The sequence below is a fragment of the Acanthochromis polyacanthus genome, chromosome 15 (genome assembly GCF_021347895.1).
Source record: "Acanthochromis polyacanthus isolate Apoly-LR-REF ecotype Palm Island chromosome 15, KAUST_Apoly_ChrSc, whole genome shotgun sequence".
In the NCBI taxonomy this organism is placed as follows: Eukaryota; Metazoa; Chordata; class Actinopteri; family Pomacentridae; genus Acanthochromis; species Acanthochromis polyacanthus.
In genome coordinates, this window is record NC_067127.1 from 33,384,863 (window position 1) to 33,405,094 (window position 20,232).

Sequence of the window (20,232 nt, forward strand, 5' to 3'; positions counted from 1 at the left end):
TCACCATGAAATTTCCTCAGTTTATTTCTCTCAATTAGACAATGAAGTTTTGTTTTCATACATTATGTTCAAATGCCCAAATTGGCATAAATGTCCAGAACTGAACACTGGACAAACAGGGCTCGATTTTTTGTTATATTTTGTTGACATATTAGAGTCAAGGTTTTTAAAGAGGAGATTTCAGATGCTGCTGAATAAATCAAACAATATTTTTAACAAGAAAAAGAATCAGTTTTTAGTCTGTTTTAAGAAATAAAGTCTTCTATCGAGCAGGCTGTGACTGACATGTGAACAAAGCCCTCTGTAAAACTTTCAAATGTATAGACACAACTAAAACTGGACAGTGTGGTGTACATAAGAGTAGTAGAAGGACGAGGAGAAACAAAAAATCAGTGAGATAAAAGGCTTGGAAAACATCTACACATTTTATTGGAAACCACTAACAAAACTAACAAAATTCAACATGAAACTTCCCCAGTTGATGACTTAGATTAGGACGCTTATCATTCGTTCTACAAGTTTGATTAAATTTTATGTCCGAATATGCAAAAGTGATAACGCCTCTTTAAAAAGTGATTTGCATAAATGTCCAATAGACACAGTGTAATAAAACGAACTAAACGAGTGCTTTGGATGTTTTATTTCTACTAGCCTGAACAAAGACGTGGTAGGAAATCTCTAAATTGACCAGAACATAAAAACATGATGCTTTCCTCTGTAGTATCTCACCTTCAGCTGCTTTACTTAGAGTAGCTGTGCAGTTTTACAAAGCAGGGAGCATTTTTGTGCATTTCTAATGGCAAGTCATAAGTTCAACTCCTTATTTTAGCAGATAACTTTGCAAATTAAATCCAGCGGCAAAACTGAAGACGTCACTAACAATTGTGACTACTGCGTGACAAATTGTTGCTCTCCAAAAGTAGATTCTGTTATGTTGATGTGTTAACTGTCAGAGAACATATTCATGCATGTTCTGTGCACATCTGTGTGTTGTCTATGCGTGTCCGTGGTTGTCACCTCCTCCTTGTGTGGGGTCAGCTTTGGCGTCAGCTTGGTTCTCGTGTTCCTTCTGTTCTCTGCCTCCACGTCTTCCTATAGACACACACACAGGTGGAAAAAACACACGTAACATTAAGGCAACGCACAAACCAAGTGTTAAAACACTGAATGTCCACTGAGTCATGTGTACCAGGAGGATTAGTAAAAGTCCAGCGGCAGGTTAGATGGAGACGAGCAGCTAAAAACAACCACAAAATGCTTCATAATGACTGGATGGATTGGACGAGGTGGAGTCGGTCGTTAACGCTGCGCAGACGTCGGGAGAAAAAACATTCTCACACTTTGTGCAGTGGCCTTAGTGGGCTGTCAACTCCACTTTTACCAGCCTGAATAATTCCCAAGCGGAAAAAACAAGCTCCAATTTAGGGTTATTTACCTGCGGAGGGGCTTGAAGCATTGACGAGCTCAACTGCTACCAGTCAAAATATATTGTCTGAGTGTCTCCGAAACACCCAATTAAATGCTCAGTTTTCGCTTTTGGAACCAGATTCTGATGTCAGTGATGAGCTGTATTGTCAGCCATGTGTGGGAAACCTTTCATTAAGGCAAACAAAGAAAACAAACGAGTGTCTGTGATGTGCTCTTCAGCTCTGAATCAGCGCCATTTTGGAGGGAAGCGAATGGTAATGGTAGAAAATGTTTTATTATTTTTGCTTCTTCTTATGTAGCCCAGATATTTATACATTGTGTGAAGCTTCTGACATTTTTCTTCCTAGTCCGTTGAGCTGATGAGTTAAATGACATGATGGTGATGGGGTGTGAGGAAATGGGAGAATGAGCGCATACAAATCAGGATTTTAAACTTCAGAGAAACCTGTAGTGCATCCTAAAATGTGACAAAAACACTGAAAGATATAGCAATAAAACCACCAGACTTCGATACGCCTGCATCAGTTTCAGTCCAACAAATCCCTGGATATTTTTTTGGCACTTTAGCAAATGAATCGATTCTGACTCACGTGGAACCTTGGGGATGGAGCTGACCTGACTGGGCGTGGCGCCTGAGATAATCACGCTCAACGATGAAAACCAGGAAAAAGGTCACAACGTGTGGAATCGTCAGAGACCGTTTTTAAAAATAATCGTGAGGACGGAACAAAGAAGGGAATGTATAGGGGAAGTAGAGATAAAGAAAAAATGTTTAAAAAAAGTGTATAGTAGAGCTGAAGAGAGTGTGAGGAAGAAAGCATGAAAGTAGTGCAGAGACACAGATGAGTATTGATAAGTGATAGCGATAAAGCGTAATTGGAGTGTGCGTACAAAGTAAACAAGATGAAACGTGCATGTGTGTGGTGAGAGATGAGACGATAGAGGGAACGTGTGCAGAAAGTAAACGAGACATGACACAATGTCACTCCAGAGTGGGGACAAAGACAGATGCAGAGACAGCGAGAGGCTGAGATGTGCTGCGGTGTGTTTATAATTTCTTGCCGCAAATTATTAAGAACAACAGATTCCAGTTGTTTACAACACTGTTCATTAAAAAACAAAAAGTCACACACTCCAATATTCCGCTGGACTGCCTTTAGCTCTGAGAACTATACGTATTTGCCATGGCATTGTTTTGATGAGATTCTGCAATGTCACATCATTCATTGCTGTCCAGAGTTGCATTAATTTACGACTAAGATCTTATATTGATGATGGGAGAGTCAGACCACGACACAAAGTCTTCTCCAGCACATCCCAAAGATTCTCCATGGGGCTGAGGTCTGGACTCCGTGGAGGTAAATTCGTGTGTGAAAATGACATCTCATACTCCCTGATCCACTCACTAACAATGTGAGCCCCATGAATCCTGGCATCATCATCTTGGAACATGTCCATGCCATCAGGAAAGAACTCCATTGATATAGAGACCTGTTCATTCAGTATATTCAGGTAGTCAGCTCATTCTTTGCGAACATAACATTGCTGAACCTGACCAACCTCAGTTCGCAACCCTAACCCCCACAGTCTGGTAGGAACTAGTCATGATGAATGCATCACTTCATCCACCTCTCTTCTTACCCTGATGCTCCCATCACTCTGGAACAGGGTAAATCTGTATGTCCAATCTTTATGCTCTCTAGCAAACTGAAGCCTTTTTTTCTGATTAGCCTCACTGATCAGTGGTTTTCTTAGAGCTACAACCGTTTAGTCCCAATCCATTGAGTTCCCTTTGCATTGTGCGCGTAAAAATGCTCTTATTGTCACTTTTAAACATAGCGGTGAGTTCTAATGTTGATTTCCTACAATTATCTAAGTTTGTCCTGACCACATTCGTTCCTGGAATATGATGGTTCACTGCTATCCTTCAGGTCTTAATAATGCATTTGACGGTTCTTAACCTGATTTTAGCAGTTTTCAGAAATCTCCTTGTTTTATTTGGTCGATGCAGGCCAATAATTTGACCCTTCTGAGACAGATTAACATACTTTCCATGACCACAGGATATCTTGCAAAGTATTTGAACCATGACACTAAAACTGTACAAAATGATTATAATCATCAATATTTTCTGTTATAAAATTCAGCAAAATCAGAGCAGAAAATGTTCTAAAAAGTTGATGATTTGAGACAGAATGACCCTGTCGTTTTACGGTCCAGACCTAATTTTCTTCAATAAATGCAAACATATGCACATTATTTATGTATAGTCAGTGAATAAAATAACATTTTTCAGACACATTTCGTCTCCTTAGATATTAGCGTATGAAGTTGCTCTATTTCAGTGTTTGTTGATTTTCTATGTAAAGTGTCTGAGTGTGTTGAAAAGCCCTGTACAAATAAAATGCATTATTATTATTAGCAGTCAAAAAACCAGTATGAAACTTTAAAACATGTTATCAAATGCCTGACTTATCAAAAAATGTACTTTTTTGTTTAGCCAAAATGACACAGGAGTTTTAAGATGTAGTTTTAATATGCAAAGTAAATTTAGTATACAGTAAAGGTGATAGAAATCTATGCATTTCATTGTATTTATGACCATTTGATAAACAAAAATGTGTATTTTGCTGGAATAAGTAAAACTGCAATTAACAAAACACCAAAACATTATTTTTATTCTCTGATCTTGGCACTGGTGTGAGCTAAAACCCAAGAGGTTGCCAAAAAATTCCTCTTAACAGAAAAAAGCTTTTGGGTAAAATATGCAACAAACACATCCCGACACACCTGTGGCTAAATCCACATCGCTGCAATGCTGAGGCTACATTATGCAGCCAAAACCTATTTATGGAGAAGAAATTGACCTGATTAATAGGCAGTTATGATTACTTTTCTTTGTGACAGCTGCAATCACTGTCTTGGAGCAACTCTGATGATTGATTCATAAATACACACCCTGTCATCTGGAGAACGAGAATACAGGCTTTGAGAGCCAAGAAAAAACGGGGGGAAGACAACATACAGTGGGTACGGAAAGTATTCAGACCCCTTGAAATTTTTCACTCTCTGTGTCATTGCAGCCATTTGCCAAAATCAAAAAAGTTCATTTTATTTCTCATTAATGTACACTCAGCACCCCATCTTGACAGAGAAAAAGCAGAAATGTAGAATTTTTTGCAAATTTATTTTAAAAAAAAAACCCTGAAATATCACATGGTCATAAGTATTCAGACCCTGTGCTCAGTATTGAGTAGAAGCACCCTTTTCAGCTAGTACAGCAGTGAGTCTTCTTGGGAATGACACAACAAGTTTTTCACACCTGGATTTGGGGATCCTCTGCCATTCTTCCTTGCAGATCCTCTCCAGTTCTGTCAGGTTGGATGGTGAACGTTGGTGGACAGACATTTTGAGGTCTCTCCAGAGACGCTCAATTGGGTTTAGGTCAGGGCTCTGGCTGGGCCAGTCAAGAACGGTCACAGAGTTGTTCTGAAGCCACTCCTTTGTTATTTTAGCTGCATGCTTAGGGTCATTGTCCTGTTGAAAGGTGAACCTTCGGCCCAGTCTGAGGTTCTGAGCACTCTGGAAGAGGTTTTCCTCCAGGATATCTCTGTACTTTGCCGCATTCATCCTTCCTTCAATTGCAACCAGTCGTCCTGTCCCTGCAGCTGAAAAACACCCCCATGATGCTCCCACCACCATGTTTCCCTGTAGGGATTGTATTGGGCAGGTGATGAGCAGTGCCTGCTTTTCTCCACACATACCGCTTAGAATTAACAGCAGAAAGTTCAATCTTGGTCTCATCAGACCAGAGAATCTTATTTCTCATAGTCTGGGAGTCCTTCATGTGTTTTTTTCAAACTCTATGCGGGCTTTCATGTGTCTTGCACTGAGGAGAGGCTTCCGTCGGGCCACTCTGCCATAAAGCCCCGACTGGTGGAGGGCTGCAGTGACAGTTGACTTTGTGGAACTTTCTCCTATCTCCCGACTGCATCTCTGGAGCTCAGCCACAGTGATCTTTGGGTTCTTCTTTACTTCTCTCACCAAGGCTCTTCTCCCACCATTGCTCAGTTTGGCTGGATGGCCAGGTCTAGGAAGAGTTGTGGTCATCCCAAACTTCTTCCATTTGAGGATTCTGGAGGCCACTGTGCTCTTAGGAATCTTGAGTGCTGCAGAAATTCTTTTGTAACCTTGTCCAGATCTGTGCCTTGCCACAGTTCTGTCTCTGAGCTCCTTGGGCAGTTCCTTCCACCTCATGATTCTCATTTGCTCTGACATGCACTGTGAGCTGTAAGGTCTTATATAGACAGGTGTGTGCCTTTCCTAATCAAGTCCAATCAGTTTAATTAAACACAGCTGGACTCCAATAAAGAAGCAGAACCATCTCGAGGAGGATCAGAAGAAAGGGACAGCATGTGAGTTAAATATGAATGTCGCTGCAAAGGGTCTGAATACTTCTGACCATGTGATATTTCAGTTTTTCTTTTTCAATAAATTTGCAAAAATTTCTACATTTCTGTTGTTTTCTGTCAAGATGGGGTGCTGAGTGTACATTAATGAGAAATAAAATGAACTTTTTTGATTTTGGCAAATGGCTGCAATGACACAGAGAGTGAAACATTTCAAGGGGTCTGAATACTTTCCGTACCTACTGTATGTAGAAACAAGAAAAGCACTCAGAGAGTGCAGTACTCCATCAAGGCTGCTCAGTTGTATCATTTCCGATGGATCAAATCTTTAATAAAAAATTACCAAATCATGTGACCTAAATATGTAGCGGATGGTGGGAATTGATGGGACTCTAAACACCCCCCACAATCTAATCAATTGTTTCTTGTATCATTTTTAACAGATAAGTCTTGATAAGTCCACACCGGTGGATTTGTAGTAGGATAGCAATCATGTGATCATCAGCAGGCAGTGTTCACTTGGTGTCATGGTTACAGTGATGCCGTGTCGCTATCTCGTAATGATACATACACGGATCTTTAACAAATCCATGGATCCACACTATAAGCCATATCACTACCAAAATCTAATCACTTGGTCCTTGTGTCATTTCTGACCTTCCCTCAAAATTTCATCCAAATCCGTTAGTACGTTTTTGATTTATGTTGCTCACAGACAGACAAACCAATGCATTCCTTGGCAGAGTAAAAATAAGAGTTATATAGAATAGTGTACGACAGATTGACTGCACGGTGCTTCTGTTGAGAGGGCCGCAAAACTCTCAACACCAACATCAAAAAAGCTAAAAACTCAGATTAAGATTTTTCTGGGACAGCAGTGATGTCTCGTCACAAGAAAAGTCACACCGTCATCAATAAATCATTAAGAACTCTTCTGCTGAACAGACGTTTGGAAAGACAAAGCATCGAGGAGAGGAGGGCGGAGAGACTGACAAATGAATGAAAGCGGTGAAAGGACGGCGAGACAAAAAAAAGAGAAAGAGAGTGGAAAACGACAGAGATAAATGAGAGGAGAGTCCGTTTACTTGCTCGTGTGTGTTCATGTCATGCCAGTTTACATGTTCCAGTCTGCCAATGCTCCATTATCTCAGAGAAAAATTGAATGGAACAACTGGTCTGGACGGCTGATGAAATCGGCCGGAACATCGCTGCTGGGTCACTGCCTACAGATGTCAAATCCACCAGATAAGAACCCCACTTTGCCATGCAGCTCCCTGCCTGGATGTCACACGGATGAAATACGAGCACTCCATTTAAGAGGCAGCAATTAAATGTAAATTATTCCATTGATTCTAACGATATAATTACTTTGAAAAACCAAGATGAATGAGGAGGACTGTGGAAGCATCTACTTTGCATTTAACATTGTTTTGGTGTCAGGTCTCTGGAGGAAAAACACTCCACGCAACCAGAAGCAGTATTTGAACTGGGGGAAAAAAAAGGATATATAAACACCGTCTTGCTAATATAAATGCTGATGCACGGGTTGTACTGACCCCCCAGTGCATCGAGATCAAATGGAGTTGCATGAAACGAGGTCTTAACTTTAGAAAATGTAAGCCGTCGACAATAACAAGTGAGCCGCACACTCATCTGCACCATTCGATGAAAGCAATTGTTCAAAGATCAATACTGTCATGACGCAAAACCTGAGTACGCTTCCTTGAATAATCCATTTGTGAGCACGAAGGCCTCCAGTTGAAGTATTTGTACGATGAAAGCTTTCTATACAAAACTTGCCTATAGACAAATAACGGGAACAAAATCATCTGCTTTTGAAAACACTCTTCTTACAATTCCACGCGGAGTACAAATAGTTAATGTCCTTATGACTGAAATGATTTTTATACAGTACATGAAAGTTTTTTAGTACATGAATTCAGCAAAGCACAATAATCGAGCGAGATGAATAAACAAATGTAATAACACATTTTTTCAGAGTGGAACTTAGCTGTTAAAGAGTTGATTTACACATTCAGCAGGAACAATAATTTGTAGTTGTGCTTGTATCCATCTGATCAATGTCCAGTATTCACTCCACATTAGTTAACCGTTCTGTAGAACATAATGGTCTGGCTGCAACACAACATCAGCCTGCTATAAGGAGGGAAATTGATTGTTTGTATTTCTTTAAATCAATCACAGTTGCCAAGGGAAGGACAACTAAGAAAAGCATGTGGCTTTGGTGTTCTTTCAAAACAGCGGTGGACGGAATTGTTGTGGTGGAACATTTACCCTATAAAGTGTCTAAAGAAAACCTAGCAGGGTTTAAAACATCAACTGACAAATATTATACTTTGTGGTCAGAATGTCCAAAGGTCGAACATTAATTTTTCAGTTGTTGGGGGTCAAGCGGAAGGAAATAAGGATGGCAGGTTTTTACTAATTACCTGACTGATAGTGTGACTGGTCGTGTTGTCAATCAATAATCAGTCACAGTCATGTGACATAAGTCTCTTTATTGCCTGATATCATGTGACAGGGTGCCACTACAGTGACGTAAATTACCAGTCACCATGCAAAAATGACACCATCTTGGCATACTTCAGACCACTTATGATAGGAGAACTCTGGCCAGGAGGCATTCAGCATGACAGAAGACGTTGTCATGGTGGCCCTTAACAAGCGAAACTTCCACAATGCTCTCTGATTTCGAACGGATAGTAGTTTGAGGTAACAGAAATGTAGGACGGGCATGAACATTGACCAGTTGCAGTGCCTTTTTGACTGCAGGTCAACCATCTAGAAATCCAGATTGGAAAATTGGGATATCATGCTTGGAAGATGGGGATGCTACTCCAAACACTGTGGTGTTTTAACGGATCATCTTACAAAGGGGATATATTCTGCATATATTTTTTCTGTATATATCTTTCCAACTACTGCCTCAGGAGGCTACAGTGCTAAACAGTAAGAGTCATTCCCAGATACTACAGCTCATGTATAGTATTTTCTGACATGTTCTTCAACAGCAATTCATCAAGTAACCAATTATCATTTACATCCATTGAAGGAATTACAGAGATCTCCCAGAAAAAAAAGGGAAAACAGAAATAGAACATATTCTGTTGCAATAAACACCATAAAAGTTGATCAGAATTACAAAATGTGGCACTTTAAAGACGTTTAACTGCAAGTGTTCAGCTTGGACGGTGCTGTCTCACTTTGATTACATTTTACTTTTCTAAATGCAGTTGTACAGTATTAGTCATTCCAACAATGACTTCATACTCAGCTGGGAGCAGTGAGGCCACACAAGCAACCATGTGATAATAATTTTACTCTCTGACCCCCAAGTTATCCACTGAAGTGTCCTTGAACATGGAACTTGAATCCCAACAGACTTCAGGAGCGCTGTCCTGTGGCTGCACCTCAACTCTGACCTCCCTGTAGGAAGGAGAGTACAGCAAGACTTTACTGCCCCGAACACATCACGAGTCTGCAGAAACGGCACCAACAAAGAACACCACAGCCCTATTAAGGTATTTTTGAACAAGCTCGTCTGGTGACACAGTCAATGTGGTTCAAATAGAAAAAGAGCAGTTCACAGGAAAAATCGAACACTGAGGAAGCCAGTTCTGCTCTACATTTTAACACACACCTGCAATTAAAAGATGCATGAATACGAGAGCAGATAATTACAGCAATTTGATTAAACGTTTACCTGCAGCTGAAACCACCACTAGATTAAGACATAGAGCGTACTTCTAATTAAGCTGCATGACTGAAAGGCAGACTAAACAGGAAAAACTTTATCCAGCTGTGACCAAGTATTAGATTTTACCACATTTTGCAACACACAGCAATCTAACAGTACAGGAAGAAGAAGCTCAGCTAACAAGATCCCCCTCATCTCACCTGGAAAATAAGAAACAACAAGCGAATACATTTAGCCTTTTTGTTTGAATATTCTGATGGCAGCTGATGTATATTTCAATATCATCATGTAGTGTTGTGGGCCATGCAGTTTTATAAACATAAATTAAGGAACAACAAAAAATTTATACTTTTCTTTACAACAGTCTCTTTATGCATGTTAACTCAAGAAACATTTCAAAGTACCCTTTACCTATCAAATAAAGTAGATAAAATCAGTTAGTGGCTATTTTGCTTTACTGTCTAATATTTTCTGTCCTTGTTATTTCAATGAGAGAGAGGCCAGATAGCTAAAACTCTTCTCTGCGTGATGCAATACAGCTCAACAGCCCCATAAACTACATCTTCCAACCATAAAGTTGCATCAGAACACCATAACCTTCACAAAGGTGGGATTTATTGCAAGACTGCTGTATTAGTTTCCTCTAGATGTACACCAGTGCTGCTTAATGATCTTGTTCAGGCAACAAAAATGCCATCTCTTAGATTAATATACGAAATCTCATTCTCTTTTGGCCATGGAAATCACATTAAATATATCCTTCCATCCCCATTATTTGTGTGGAGTCTCAAAGGATCACATGCATGTATTTTGCCACAAGGTTACACTACATTAGCATCATGGAAGAAATTTTGTTTTTGTGGGTGAATACTGGAGAGAATCTGTGACTCTGCAGCTTAATGTGAAGGCGGCGTCTTCAGATATTACACAGACATTAGTCACACTTTACTGAAATGAGGAAATCAATGGAACGCTCTGACAAGCAGCTCATGTAAACATCCTCACTGGTGTGATGCCTTACTCTGATTTTTGGCTAAAAATAACATTATGTGCATGTAAATGGAGTTTTGTTCTCCCTACTGTAAAGCTGAGGATGCAGAGCTAGACTGTTGCACCATCTGTTTTCAAAATCTTGTTGATGGAGGGAAGGGTGGATGAGCACGAGCAGTTTTCTGCATCGTGTGCTCACCGTTACTCATCCAGAATCTACCGTTGGACAGGAGCCAGTGAAGGAACTGGAGATGAAAACACTGAATGGTTTTCTCATTACTCGCTTCTATCCTTGAGGAAAGCTCGGGACACGGGTCAGCAGGCTTCTGGTCACTCAACACTTGAGGTGTGACAGAATGTGTTTTAATCCCAAACTGTTCAGTAAGGTAGAAAGTAAAAAAGTTTGCGATGCACTGTGATCCAAACTATTTACTGTCATAATACACGACCAGCTGGACACACCTTCTCATTCAATGTTTTTGTTACTACTTTCTACACTGCAGATTCTCATCGAAGACAACAGAACTATGAAGCAGCATATATGGAATTATGTAGCAAACAAAGGTGAAAGCTAAGCTAATGTGATAAATAATGATGAAAAATGAGATGATTGTGATGAGGTGTGTTTAGTTCGGAGGGATGAAAAATGACATTGCCATTTACTGAAAAAGACAAAAAAAAAAAAGGTACCTTGTGTGTTCGGCGTTTACTCCTCCTGAAAATGTGAGACTTAACAAAAAGAAACAACTTTGTTAAAAAACAAGCCTGTAGTGCTCTGTACAATAATTCTACAGTTCAATAACACTTCATTTTATCACTTTTTCCTTAAATAAAAAAAACAAAGACATTTCAGTAAATATATTATTTACAATCAAAGAATTTATCAGTAATGCATACGAGTGTCGTGTTAAATGTCAGTTTTAAGGGGTGCTGCTACAATTTCTGTTGGTACTCCTAAAATTTTCAGTAGGAGAACACCAGTGCAAATAGTGGAAAAAGCCAGTCTGGAGCCTTAAGTTTGTGTTTCATTTTTATTGAAAAATGCTTGTTGGGGTACGACGAGAGTTCCACAAAGTAATAATTTATGGGTTGGTAAGACTAAAAATCAACAACATAAAATACATATTTGGTTTATTTAGCATTCGATACGAAACTAAAACTAATACTTTCTCTTCAAAATAAACGGTTCCCTGCAAAGTCTTGTTGCAATCAAGTTCTTTCATTTCATATGCATGAATGTATTTGCTTTGTCAATAATGGTATTAAGGGTATGTTGGGATTATATTCTACCGACCATTAAGAAAGAAGCAAGGGCATGTCTTGATAATATCTTTTATCACACTGTGTTGCTGCAGTCGTAGTTTCAGAAAAGCACAGACCAAACTGAGCTGCATACACCTCATGCTACAAGCTCATAGGGGACAAGAAACCTGAAATTTTGTCATCATGATGTGGTTACAATGCCAGCCAGTGACCCAAAAGTCACTGCTCCTGTTCACTAAATAGTCCTGCATAATCATAACCTCCCAGAAAGCTATACTGTCACTTTTTAACTTAGTGTTTGCATAGACTAAATAGGCAAGGCGTTAAGTGAGCTTTGTGTTGCACCCATCTTTAAGCTATGCTAACTGCTGCTTTTAGCCTTACATTTATCAAACGTAGCATCGATCTTCAACTACTGACAAGAAAGAGAGACGTTTCCAAAAGATTTAACTATCATTACTCCACCAAAGAGAAGAGGAGTTATGTTACAATTGGTGGTGGTTGGATCGTCTGTCTGTCAGCAACATTACTCAAAAATAGACTAACGGATTAGGATGAAATTTTCAACGAAGATCAGAAATGACACAAGGACCAAGTGACCAGATTTTGACAGCGATGAAGCTTAAAGTCTGGATCCATGGATTTGATTAAGATTTCTGTATCAGTCAGATAGTGGCACAGCATTAATGTATCCATGACAGCAAGTGAACACTACATCAGCTGCCTACTGACGACTACATGATTGCATTCCGACTACAAATCCACCGCTGCAAACTCATTGGGACTTATCTGTCAGAAATGATACAAGAAACAATTGATTAAATTGTGGGGGTGTTTCTGAGTCCCATCAATTCCTGCCGCCCGCTATGCATTTAGGTTGCACAATTTGTAAATGTTTTATTCAAGATTTCATCAGTCAGGAATGATACGACTGAGCAGCCTTGGCAGAGTATTGCCTCTCTGAGTGCTTTTCTTGTTCTACATATGATGTCCATCCTCCCCTTTTTTCTCTCCAGATGACACTGAGGAAGCAGAAAAACATGCCTATTTATGAGTCAAAGTAAACACACATGATCAAACTGGCAGCAGCAGAAACACTGTTGAAGAGGTTGTGTGGCTCTGGGAGCATTTAGCTCTGCAACCTTTAAGACCACGGGATGTTTTCAGTGATGCTCCAGTAGTACTGAAAGGAGTGTTTGGACTGAAAAGGTGCTGCAGTTAAGTTCGTTAACTGGTTACCAGGTATTTTTTGGTTTCTCATTTTACATTATGATATTGTGGGGTGGGTGGACATCCAATCAACACCATCACCATCTGGAACCTCAAAAACTACCCAGAAGTAAAAGAGAAAAGGATTTTTTGTAGATTAAAAAAAACAATGACTTAGTCTGTGTGACCACGCCTTATGGAACCCAGCTGTCATCTAAAGAATATTGAAAGCACATAAAGCACAAAGCAGCTCTTCCATTTGGAAACTCGAGACATAAGCCGGTTTCCACTGCTTTCCAAAGCTGACAGACAGGAAGGAATAAAATGAGTTTTTCCTTCTTATTTGTGTGAATCAAACCTTTAATATACTGCCCATGACATGTTTCCACAGTTTATTCTACAAATGAAACAAGAACCGATCCTGTGGCACAAAGCTGATGTCAAAACATGACAGTATTTGTTTGGTTATGGTACAGAAATTACAGAGAATACTATAGATGCTGTAGATACTGGCCAATAAAAACATGACGAATGCCAGCATCAAATGCAACTGCAGCAACAAGTCTGCTGTGTTGTTAAAAAGCAACAAACTGAGTTGTGTAAGGACATATTTTGTGTTTGTGTTGATCAGCAACACATTAGACAATCAAAAACCGGAACGCAAACAGTGTCACAGAGCATTTGGAATGAACAGAGGAAACATCGCAATCTACGCAGCTCAAAGACAAACATTCACAGAATTCAAGGTCACTTTGTCATTAAAATAGTCAGATCATGAAATTTTACTGTCGTTGGTGAACTGCTTTAGCTCTATCTGTTGTAGTGATGCTCCACACACAACACGCACAAACGCTGATGTTGTTTTCAAGTGTCCTTACAATCCAGCCTGCCAAAATATAATGTTGTGCAGATTAAATGTGGTATCAAGAGCAGAGTCACAAATGTACCCACTAGCCAACAACACTGGTAGATGAAAAAAGACCCATAAGCATGTTTCTTAATCGGACGAAATACCAAATTGTAGTTTTATTATACATTCATTCAGTCAAGTCCATTTACATAATAAACGTACTATAGAGGAGGGCAGAAATAATTCTTGAGGAAACCCATCCTTAAGAAATTCAGTGCGCTTGGTATAGAATATCAAATAACACATTCATAACATCCTTAATGCATCCATTACTGAACCAGCAGCATGTGAAACCTGTAACGATCTACCTTCAAGCAATAATGTATAAGTGATTTTCAATTTATGACAATTCATAGGCCTGTACATACTGTGAAAGGTGCCAGGAGTTCCAGAGACTGAACTTACCCTAGTTTACTTCAACATTTCTCAGGATTAAAGCTCCCATATTCTGCCTCTTTACAGAAAATGAATCAAAGTGTCACTTGTCCTCACGGTGTGTCCTTTAGTTTTTCAGCTCTTAATATCGCAAAGATGATAAACCGCACTGTGACTGTATAAACTTTGGTTTTAGGTTTGTTCTAAACGAGCCGAAAACCAATGATATGCTGCTGCTCCCGCCTCCTTCAGGAAGAAGACTCTCTGCACCTACAACTGACAGTGGGAGCCCAGGATGTGAGGCGTACGGTGGCCGAGACCCGCCATCGCTGCAAATAAAAGAAACGCTGCAAATATAAAGAAACACCGCTGCAAATAAAAAAGAAATGCCGCTGCAAATAAAAGAAACGTCGCTGCAAATAAAAGAAACACTGCAAACAAAAACAAACGCCGCTGCAAATACAAAAGAAATGCTGCAAATACAAAAGAAACGCTGCAAATACAAAAGAAACGCTGCAAATAAAAAAGAAACGCTGCAAATAAAAAGAAACGCCACTGCAAATAAAAAAGAAACGCTGCAAATAAAAAAGAAACGCTGCAAATAAAAAGAAACGCTGCAAATAAAAAGAAACGCCACTGCAAATAAAAAAGAAACGCTGCAAATAAAAAGAAACGCTGCAAATAAAAAGAAACGCTGCAAATAAAAAAGAAACGCTGCAAATAAAAAGAAACGCCACTGCAAATAAAAAAGAAACGCTGCAAATAAAAAGAAACGCCGCTGCAAATAAAAGAAACACTGCAAACAAAAACAAACGCCGCTGCAAATACAAAAGAAACGCTGCAAATAAAAAAGAAACGCTGCAAATAAAAAGAAACGCCACTGCAAATAAAAAAGAAATGCTGCAAATAAAAAAGAAACGCTGCAAATAAAAAGAAACGCCACTGCAAATAAAAAAGAAACGCTGCAAATAAAAAGAAACGCCGCTGCAAATAAAAGAAACACTGCAAACAAAAACAAACGCCGCTGCAAATACAAAAGAAATTCTGCAAATACAAAAGAAACGCTGCAAATAAAAAAGCCACAACGAAAGTGGATTACTGGGGATTATTTTTGCCGATACACCGGTGTGAGAAGAAGAATAAGTCGAAGAAGAAACAAGAACAGGAGTACGACTTGGAAAACGAATGAGAAAGTAAGTCAAAATGTTAGTGTTTAATGTCACTACGTCTAATTACCTCCGCCAGGAGATTATGTAATCATCGGAGTTTATTTGTCCGTTTGTCTGTTAACAGCATAACTCAAAAAGTTATGGATGGATTTTCACCAAATTTTTACAGAATGTCCGGAAGAGCAAAAGCAACAATCGATTAGATTTTGGAGGTGATCCGGATCACCGTCTGGATCCATGATTTTGTTTGAAGGCCATCTCTCAATGGTACAGAGTCCTTCAAAAAAATCCTTGATCCAGACGGTGATCCGGATCACCTTCAAAACCTAATCGATTGTTACTTTTGCTCTTCCGGGCATTCTGTAAAAATTTGGTGAAAATCCGTCCATAACTTTTTGAGTTATGCTGTAAGCAGACAAACAGACAGACAGACAGATGGCCTGGCGGAGGTCTGCGCTCTCCGAGTGCCTTTCTAATTTTTAATGTGTTATCTGGTTAGGTCATGTAGCCCCAGGTTTGAAGGTTTGAAGTTGAACTGGAGGATGCCGGTGTGTTGTTAGCTTCGGCTAACCAGAGGACAATCGAGTTTGGTAACTTTACTCCAATATGCAGCAAAACACAGTAACATGTACCACTGCACGCTCTCACTCCAGAACAGTGTCTACCCCAGAAAAACACACAGATTCGGTCCTGGCTAGATTTGCGCCCCGGGCGAACCATCCTTTGCCACCGGCGCCCGTCCGCCCGAGCGGACAGAATGAATGAGTCCGGAACGAAAACACATCCGGGTGGAAACAACTGACGGCTAACAACAAACCGGCATCCTCCAGTTCAACTTCAAACCTTCAAACCTGGGGCTACATGGCCTAACCAGATAACACATTAAAAATTAGACGTAGTGACATTAAACACTAACATTTTGACTTACTTTCTCGTTCGTTTTCCAAGTCGTACTCCTGTTCTTGTTTCTTCTTCTACTTATTCTTCTTCTCACACCGGTGTATCGGCAAAAATAATCCCCAGTAATCCACTTCCGTTGTGGCTTTTTATTTGCAGCGTTTCTTTTGTATTTGCAGCATTTCTTTTGTATTTGCAGCGGCGTTTGTTTTTGTTTGCAGTGTTTCTTTTATTTGCAGCGGCGTTTCTTTTTATTTGCAGCGTTTCTTTTATTTGCAGCAGCATTTGTTTTTGTTTGCAGCGTTTCTTTTATTTGCAGCGATGGCGGGTCTCGGCCACCGTAGAGGCGGCTCGAGAATGGCAGAATTATTTTACACCATAAAGTCTATACAGTACCTATGAAGAAATGAATGAAATGGATTTTCACAATATGGAACCTTTAATAAAATTCAATGTTTCATCTTTTTCGTAATTGTTTCTTTGTATTTGGCTTCACTGAGAACATCAGTAACTATGAGCCCACAACTAAAAGTTCGAGTTGTGATGGTTAAACACCCACAGACGAAATTAAACCAGAGAGAGGAGAAGAGGCAGCCTTGAATCCTGGTACTTCAGCTGAGGGATGTTTTTCCTATTCACCACCTCCACACTAACCAGCTAAAAATTTGAGAGAGCTCTTCGACAAATTAGCCTTCCTAAATGAGAAGGTCGAGTATAAACTAAACTTTTGCATTTTGAAGTAGATTCATCGGCAGCAGTTTTCATTTTCGCTCCACCTCATATATGGATCTCAGATGATTAGTTAAGAATTGTTCAAGGTTTTACTCGAATAGGAGATCAAACAGGCTGGACGTTAAATGACAATCTATCAAAAATCAGAGATGCAGCAACAAAAAACGCTGAAGACACGTAATTTAACTAGGGATGGAGGGATTATCAGCCTGGCTGACATTTGCCATTTTGTCCTATTACTGGCATCGGTATTTTTATTGAGTAACTATTCATAAATTAAATGCACTACTTAAGGTCTGATACAGCCCTCTCTCTCTGTCTTTAGCTGATCTGTGGTCTCAGAAATGTCTCAAGCAGAAATTCAACAAGAAACACAAGCAATTGCCATAAACCAGGAATTTAGCTACTCTCAGTGGCCAAAGCTATGCTACTGGCTAAGTTAGCAGGCAGCCACAGATTAACGTGAAACAGAGTCTGGAAAACAAGAACAAATAATGATTAAAGATATGGACTTTGGTAGGTGATAAATGTGATAGAACTGTGAAAGATTAAGAAAGAGAAGAACAACTGACGTAGCTGCGTCGGTTGTTCTTCATCTACATGTCTGTGCAGATTCTCAGTCATCAGTCATGGTAGTCGAAGGAGCTTCAATAGAAATTAACTCGTCTTCAAGAAATTACAAGAGAAGTTCAGTTCATTTCCACTGAATCTCCTCCAATGTAACTGCAGGAGACAAACTGATCAATCTGAGTTGATGCCACAAACAGTAGAGTGTCCTAATTTACTCACTCCTATTTTTATTTGAACTAGAAAGCACTCTGAGCACAGTACTCCACCAAGGCTGTTCATTCCCCCAGATGGCATTGTCAGAAATGCAGCATTTGTTTATTAGTTACTAATGATCAGAAATCACGGCAACATAGAATGTGGCCATTTAATACAGATGTACCCACAAACAAAATGACCTTGCACTGAGCAGAGGCGTGTGTTATGCATGTGTACGTTACAGACGGATACCGAATTGCATGACCTAAATATGTGGTGGGCGGCAGGAACTGATGGGACTCGGATACACTCCCACAATTTAATTGTTCCTTGTATCATTTTCGATGAACAAGTCCCGATAAGTCTGCAGTGTTTGGTTTGCAGTAGGATCGCAACCTTCTGATCATCAGCAGGCAGCTGACATAGTGTTCACTTGTTGTCATAGTTACAGTGACGCTGTACCGCTATCTCGCAATAACAGAAATCTTAAACAAATCCATTGATCCAGAATTTAAATGGCATCACTGCTAAAATCTAATCACTTGGTCCTTGTGTCATTTCTGATCATCCCTGAAAATGTCATCAAAATGTGTTAGTCCGTTTTTGAGTAATGTTACTAACAGACAGACAGATGGACAAACCAACGCCGATCGTCACAGAGTAAATATTCGATTACCGTCACCATTTATACATGAAGAAGACTAGTTATGAATGATATGTTCTCTGCTATCACATGTAATGCAAATTGGTTCCAAATATCTGTTATAGACCTTTCCTGTCGACCCTATAAAGAGAAACATATCAGTTGATCCCTACTTTTAACACAAAATTTTCTCCTCAATCATTCACCTTTTCTTCTACAGTTGTGTTAAATCCCTAAACAGCAAAATTAAGCAAGATGGATGGCCTTTTTTCAATTGAGTGGCCTAAAAGAAAAAAAAGCACATCTGCAATTCGGGCTTAAAGCTTTGCGGCGCTCACATTCTCTTTGTTCTCTGACTCACTCTCTCCCTGACCTCTGTGAGGCTCTATTAAGTTTCATCCCATTAATCAGCGGTGAACCTGCACTCTGCCGGTGCTCCTGCTGACTCTCGGCTGGATCAAGGACAGGCCAAGATCCTGCTGGCAGACAAATCCGCAGAGAGACAGATTGAATGAAGGACTGATGTGCCACAGGCCAACACACAAAACCTAAAACACCCTCTGGCGAACAAACCGCCTGGTCTCCTACCCTACAGCAACATTTGCTGAGGGCAACTTAAAGCTATAAACAAACAAGCAACGTTGGCTATAAGTAGCTTAAAGCAAGTAACAAGCAATACCTGCCGGATGAATTCAAATAAAATTATGCACTTTTTAATGTTCAATGGAAAGTGCTGGGATTCAGTCTTGAGGCTTCAAATCCAACCAACGTTGGCTGTAAGTAGTTAAAAACAATTAACAAGCAAGCAGCGAATACTGTATAAAATTCTAGCTTTAAACTAAATAAAAATGTGTCTCAAGTCTTCCAACAACGACACAAAATTAGAAGTAAGTTTGAGGTATCTGTGAATATTAGGGCTGAGTTGAACTATTTTTAGTGTGATTTACTGGATGTAAATTCCAGGTATGAGAAAACAACCACGACAACCTTTAAGCTAGAAACATGCCACACTGAAAAACACAAGTTTTGCAGAGGAGTTGGATTATGCAGTACGTCAGCCCTGCTAGGTTTTGCCTTTGAATCAGCCACTTCAATGACATTGCTTGACTCCCTGCGTGCAAATGTTGTGCACAAACAATCCTGCTGTTACTTTTTTCAGGGCACACACTCAGAGCTCCATCCGAGACAACTGGTTAAAGAAATAAAAAAAGCCAAATGGTTTCTTCCTCACATAAGAATGACACTGAGGTGCTGCTTTAGTGCTGAAGAACGGTTTGTGGGACTGAGCTTTTTATTCACGATCACTAAAAGGCAGAAAGACTTGACAATTGTCCTCTCCAGTTGTATTTGCCAAATGACTAAGAACTGACAACTTATTTTTACTAACTGAAGTAATGTTTGTTTCCATATGATTAATCTTAGTCTAACATTCTCCCTCTTTACATTCTGGTTTTGTCTCTACCAGCTCCAGAAAAGAAAGAATCTAACAATTTAGCTGCTAGAAGCGCCTCTTTCTTTAATGACTAGTGTTTTGTTCTGGGCAAGCGGAGTACATTTGAATTCCTTGTCAGGGTTCATCTGGTACAAGCGACCTTTTCACATTACAGTGAGTCACTTGATGCTAATATGACAAATATTACTTAATGGGGCTTTTTAAAAATCCTACGACAACAATCTTCCTTTCCCCCCCATCAGAAACACTTAAATGTTGACGCTCTACTCAC

General features: G+C 39.7%; 1 protein-coding gene across 2 annotated transcripts in view; it reads right to left on the minus strand.

The window, feature by feature from the left end:
• Nucleotides 1–20,232, minus strand: part of LOC110970813 (kinesin-like protein KIF20B) — a 98,034-nt gene that overhangs the window by 15,858 nt on the left and 61,944 nt on the right. Inside the window, exons 31-32 of one of the 2 annotated variants that reach the window (XM_051959747.1) lie at nucleotides 11,236–11,274; nucleotides 1,018–1,092 (exon numbers count right to left, since the gene is read on the minus strand). In XM_051959747.1, the coding sequence (XP_051815707.1) occupies nucleotides 1,018–1,092; nucleotides 11,236–11,274 (114 nt within the window). The remainder of the gene's footprint in view (nucleotides 1–1,017; nucleotides 1,093–11,235; nucleotides 11,275–20,232) is intronic. The other variant, XM_051959748.1, reaches the window with a different exon arrangement.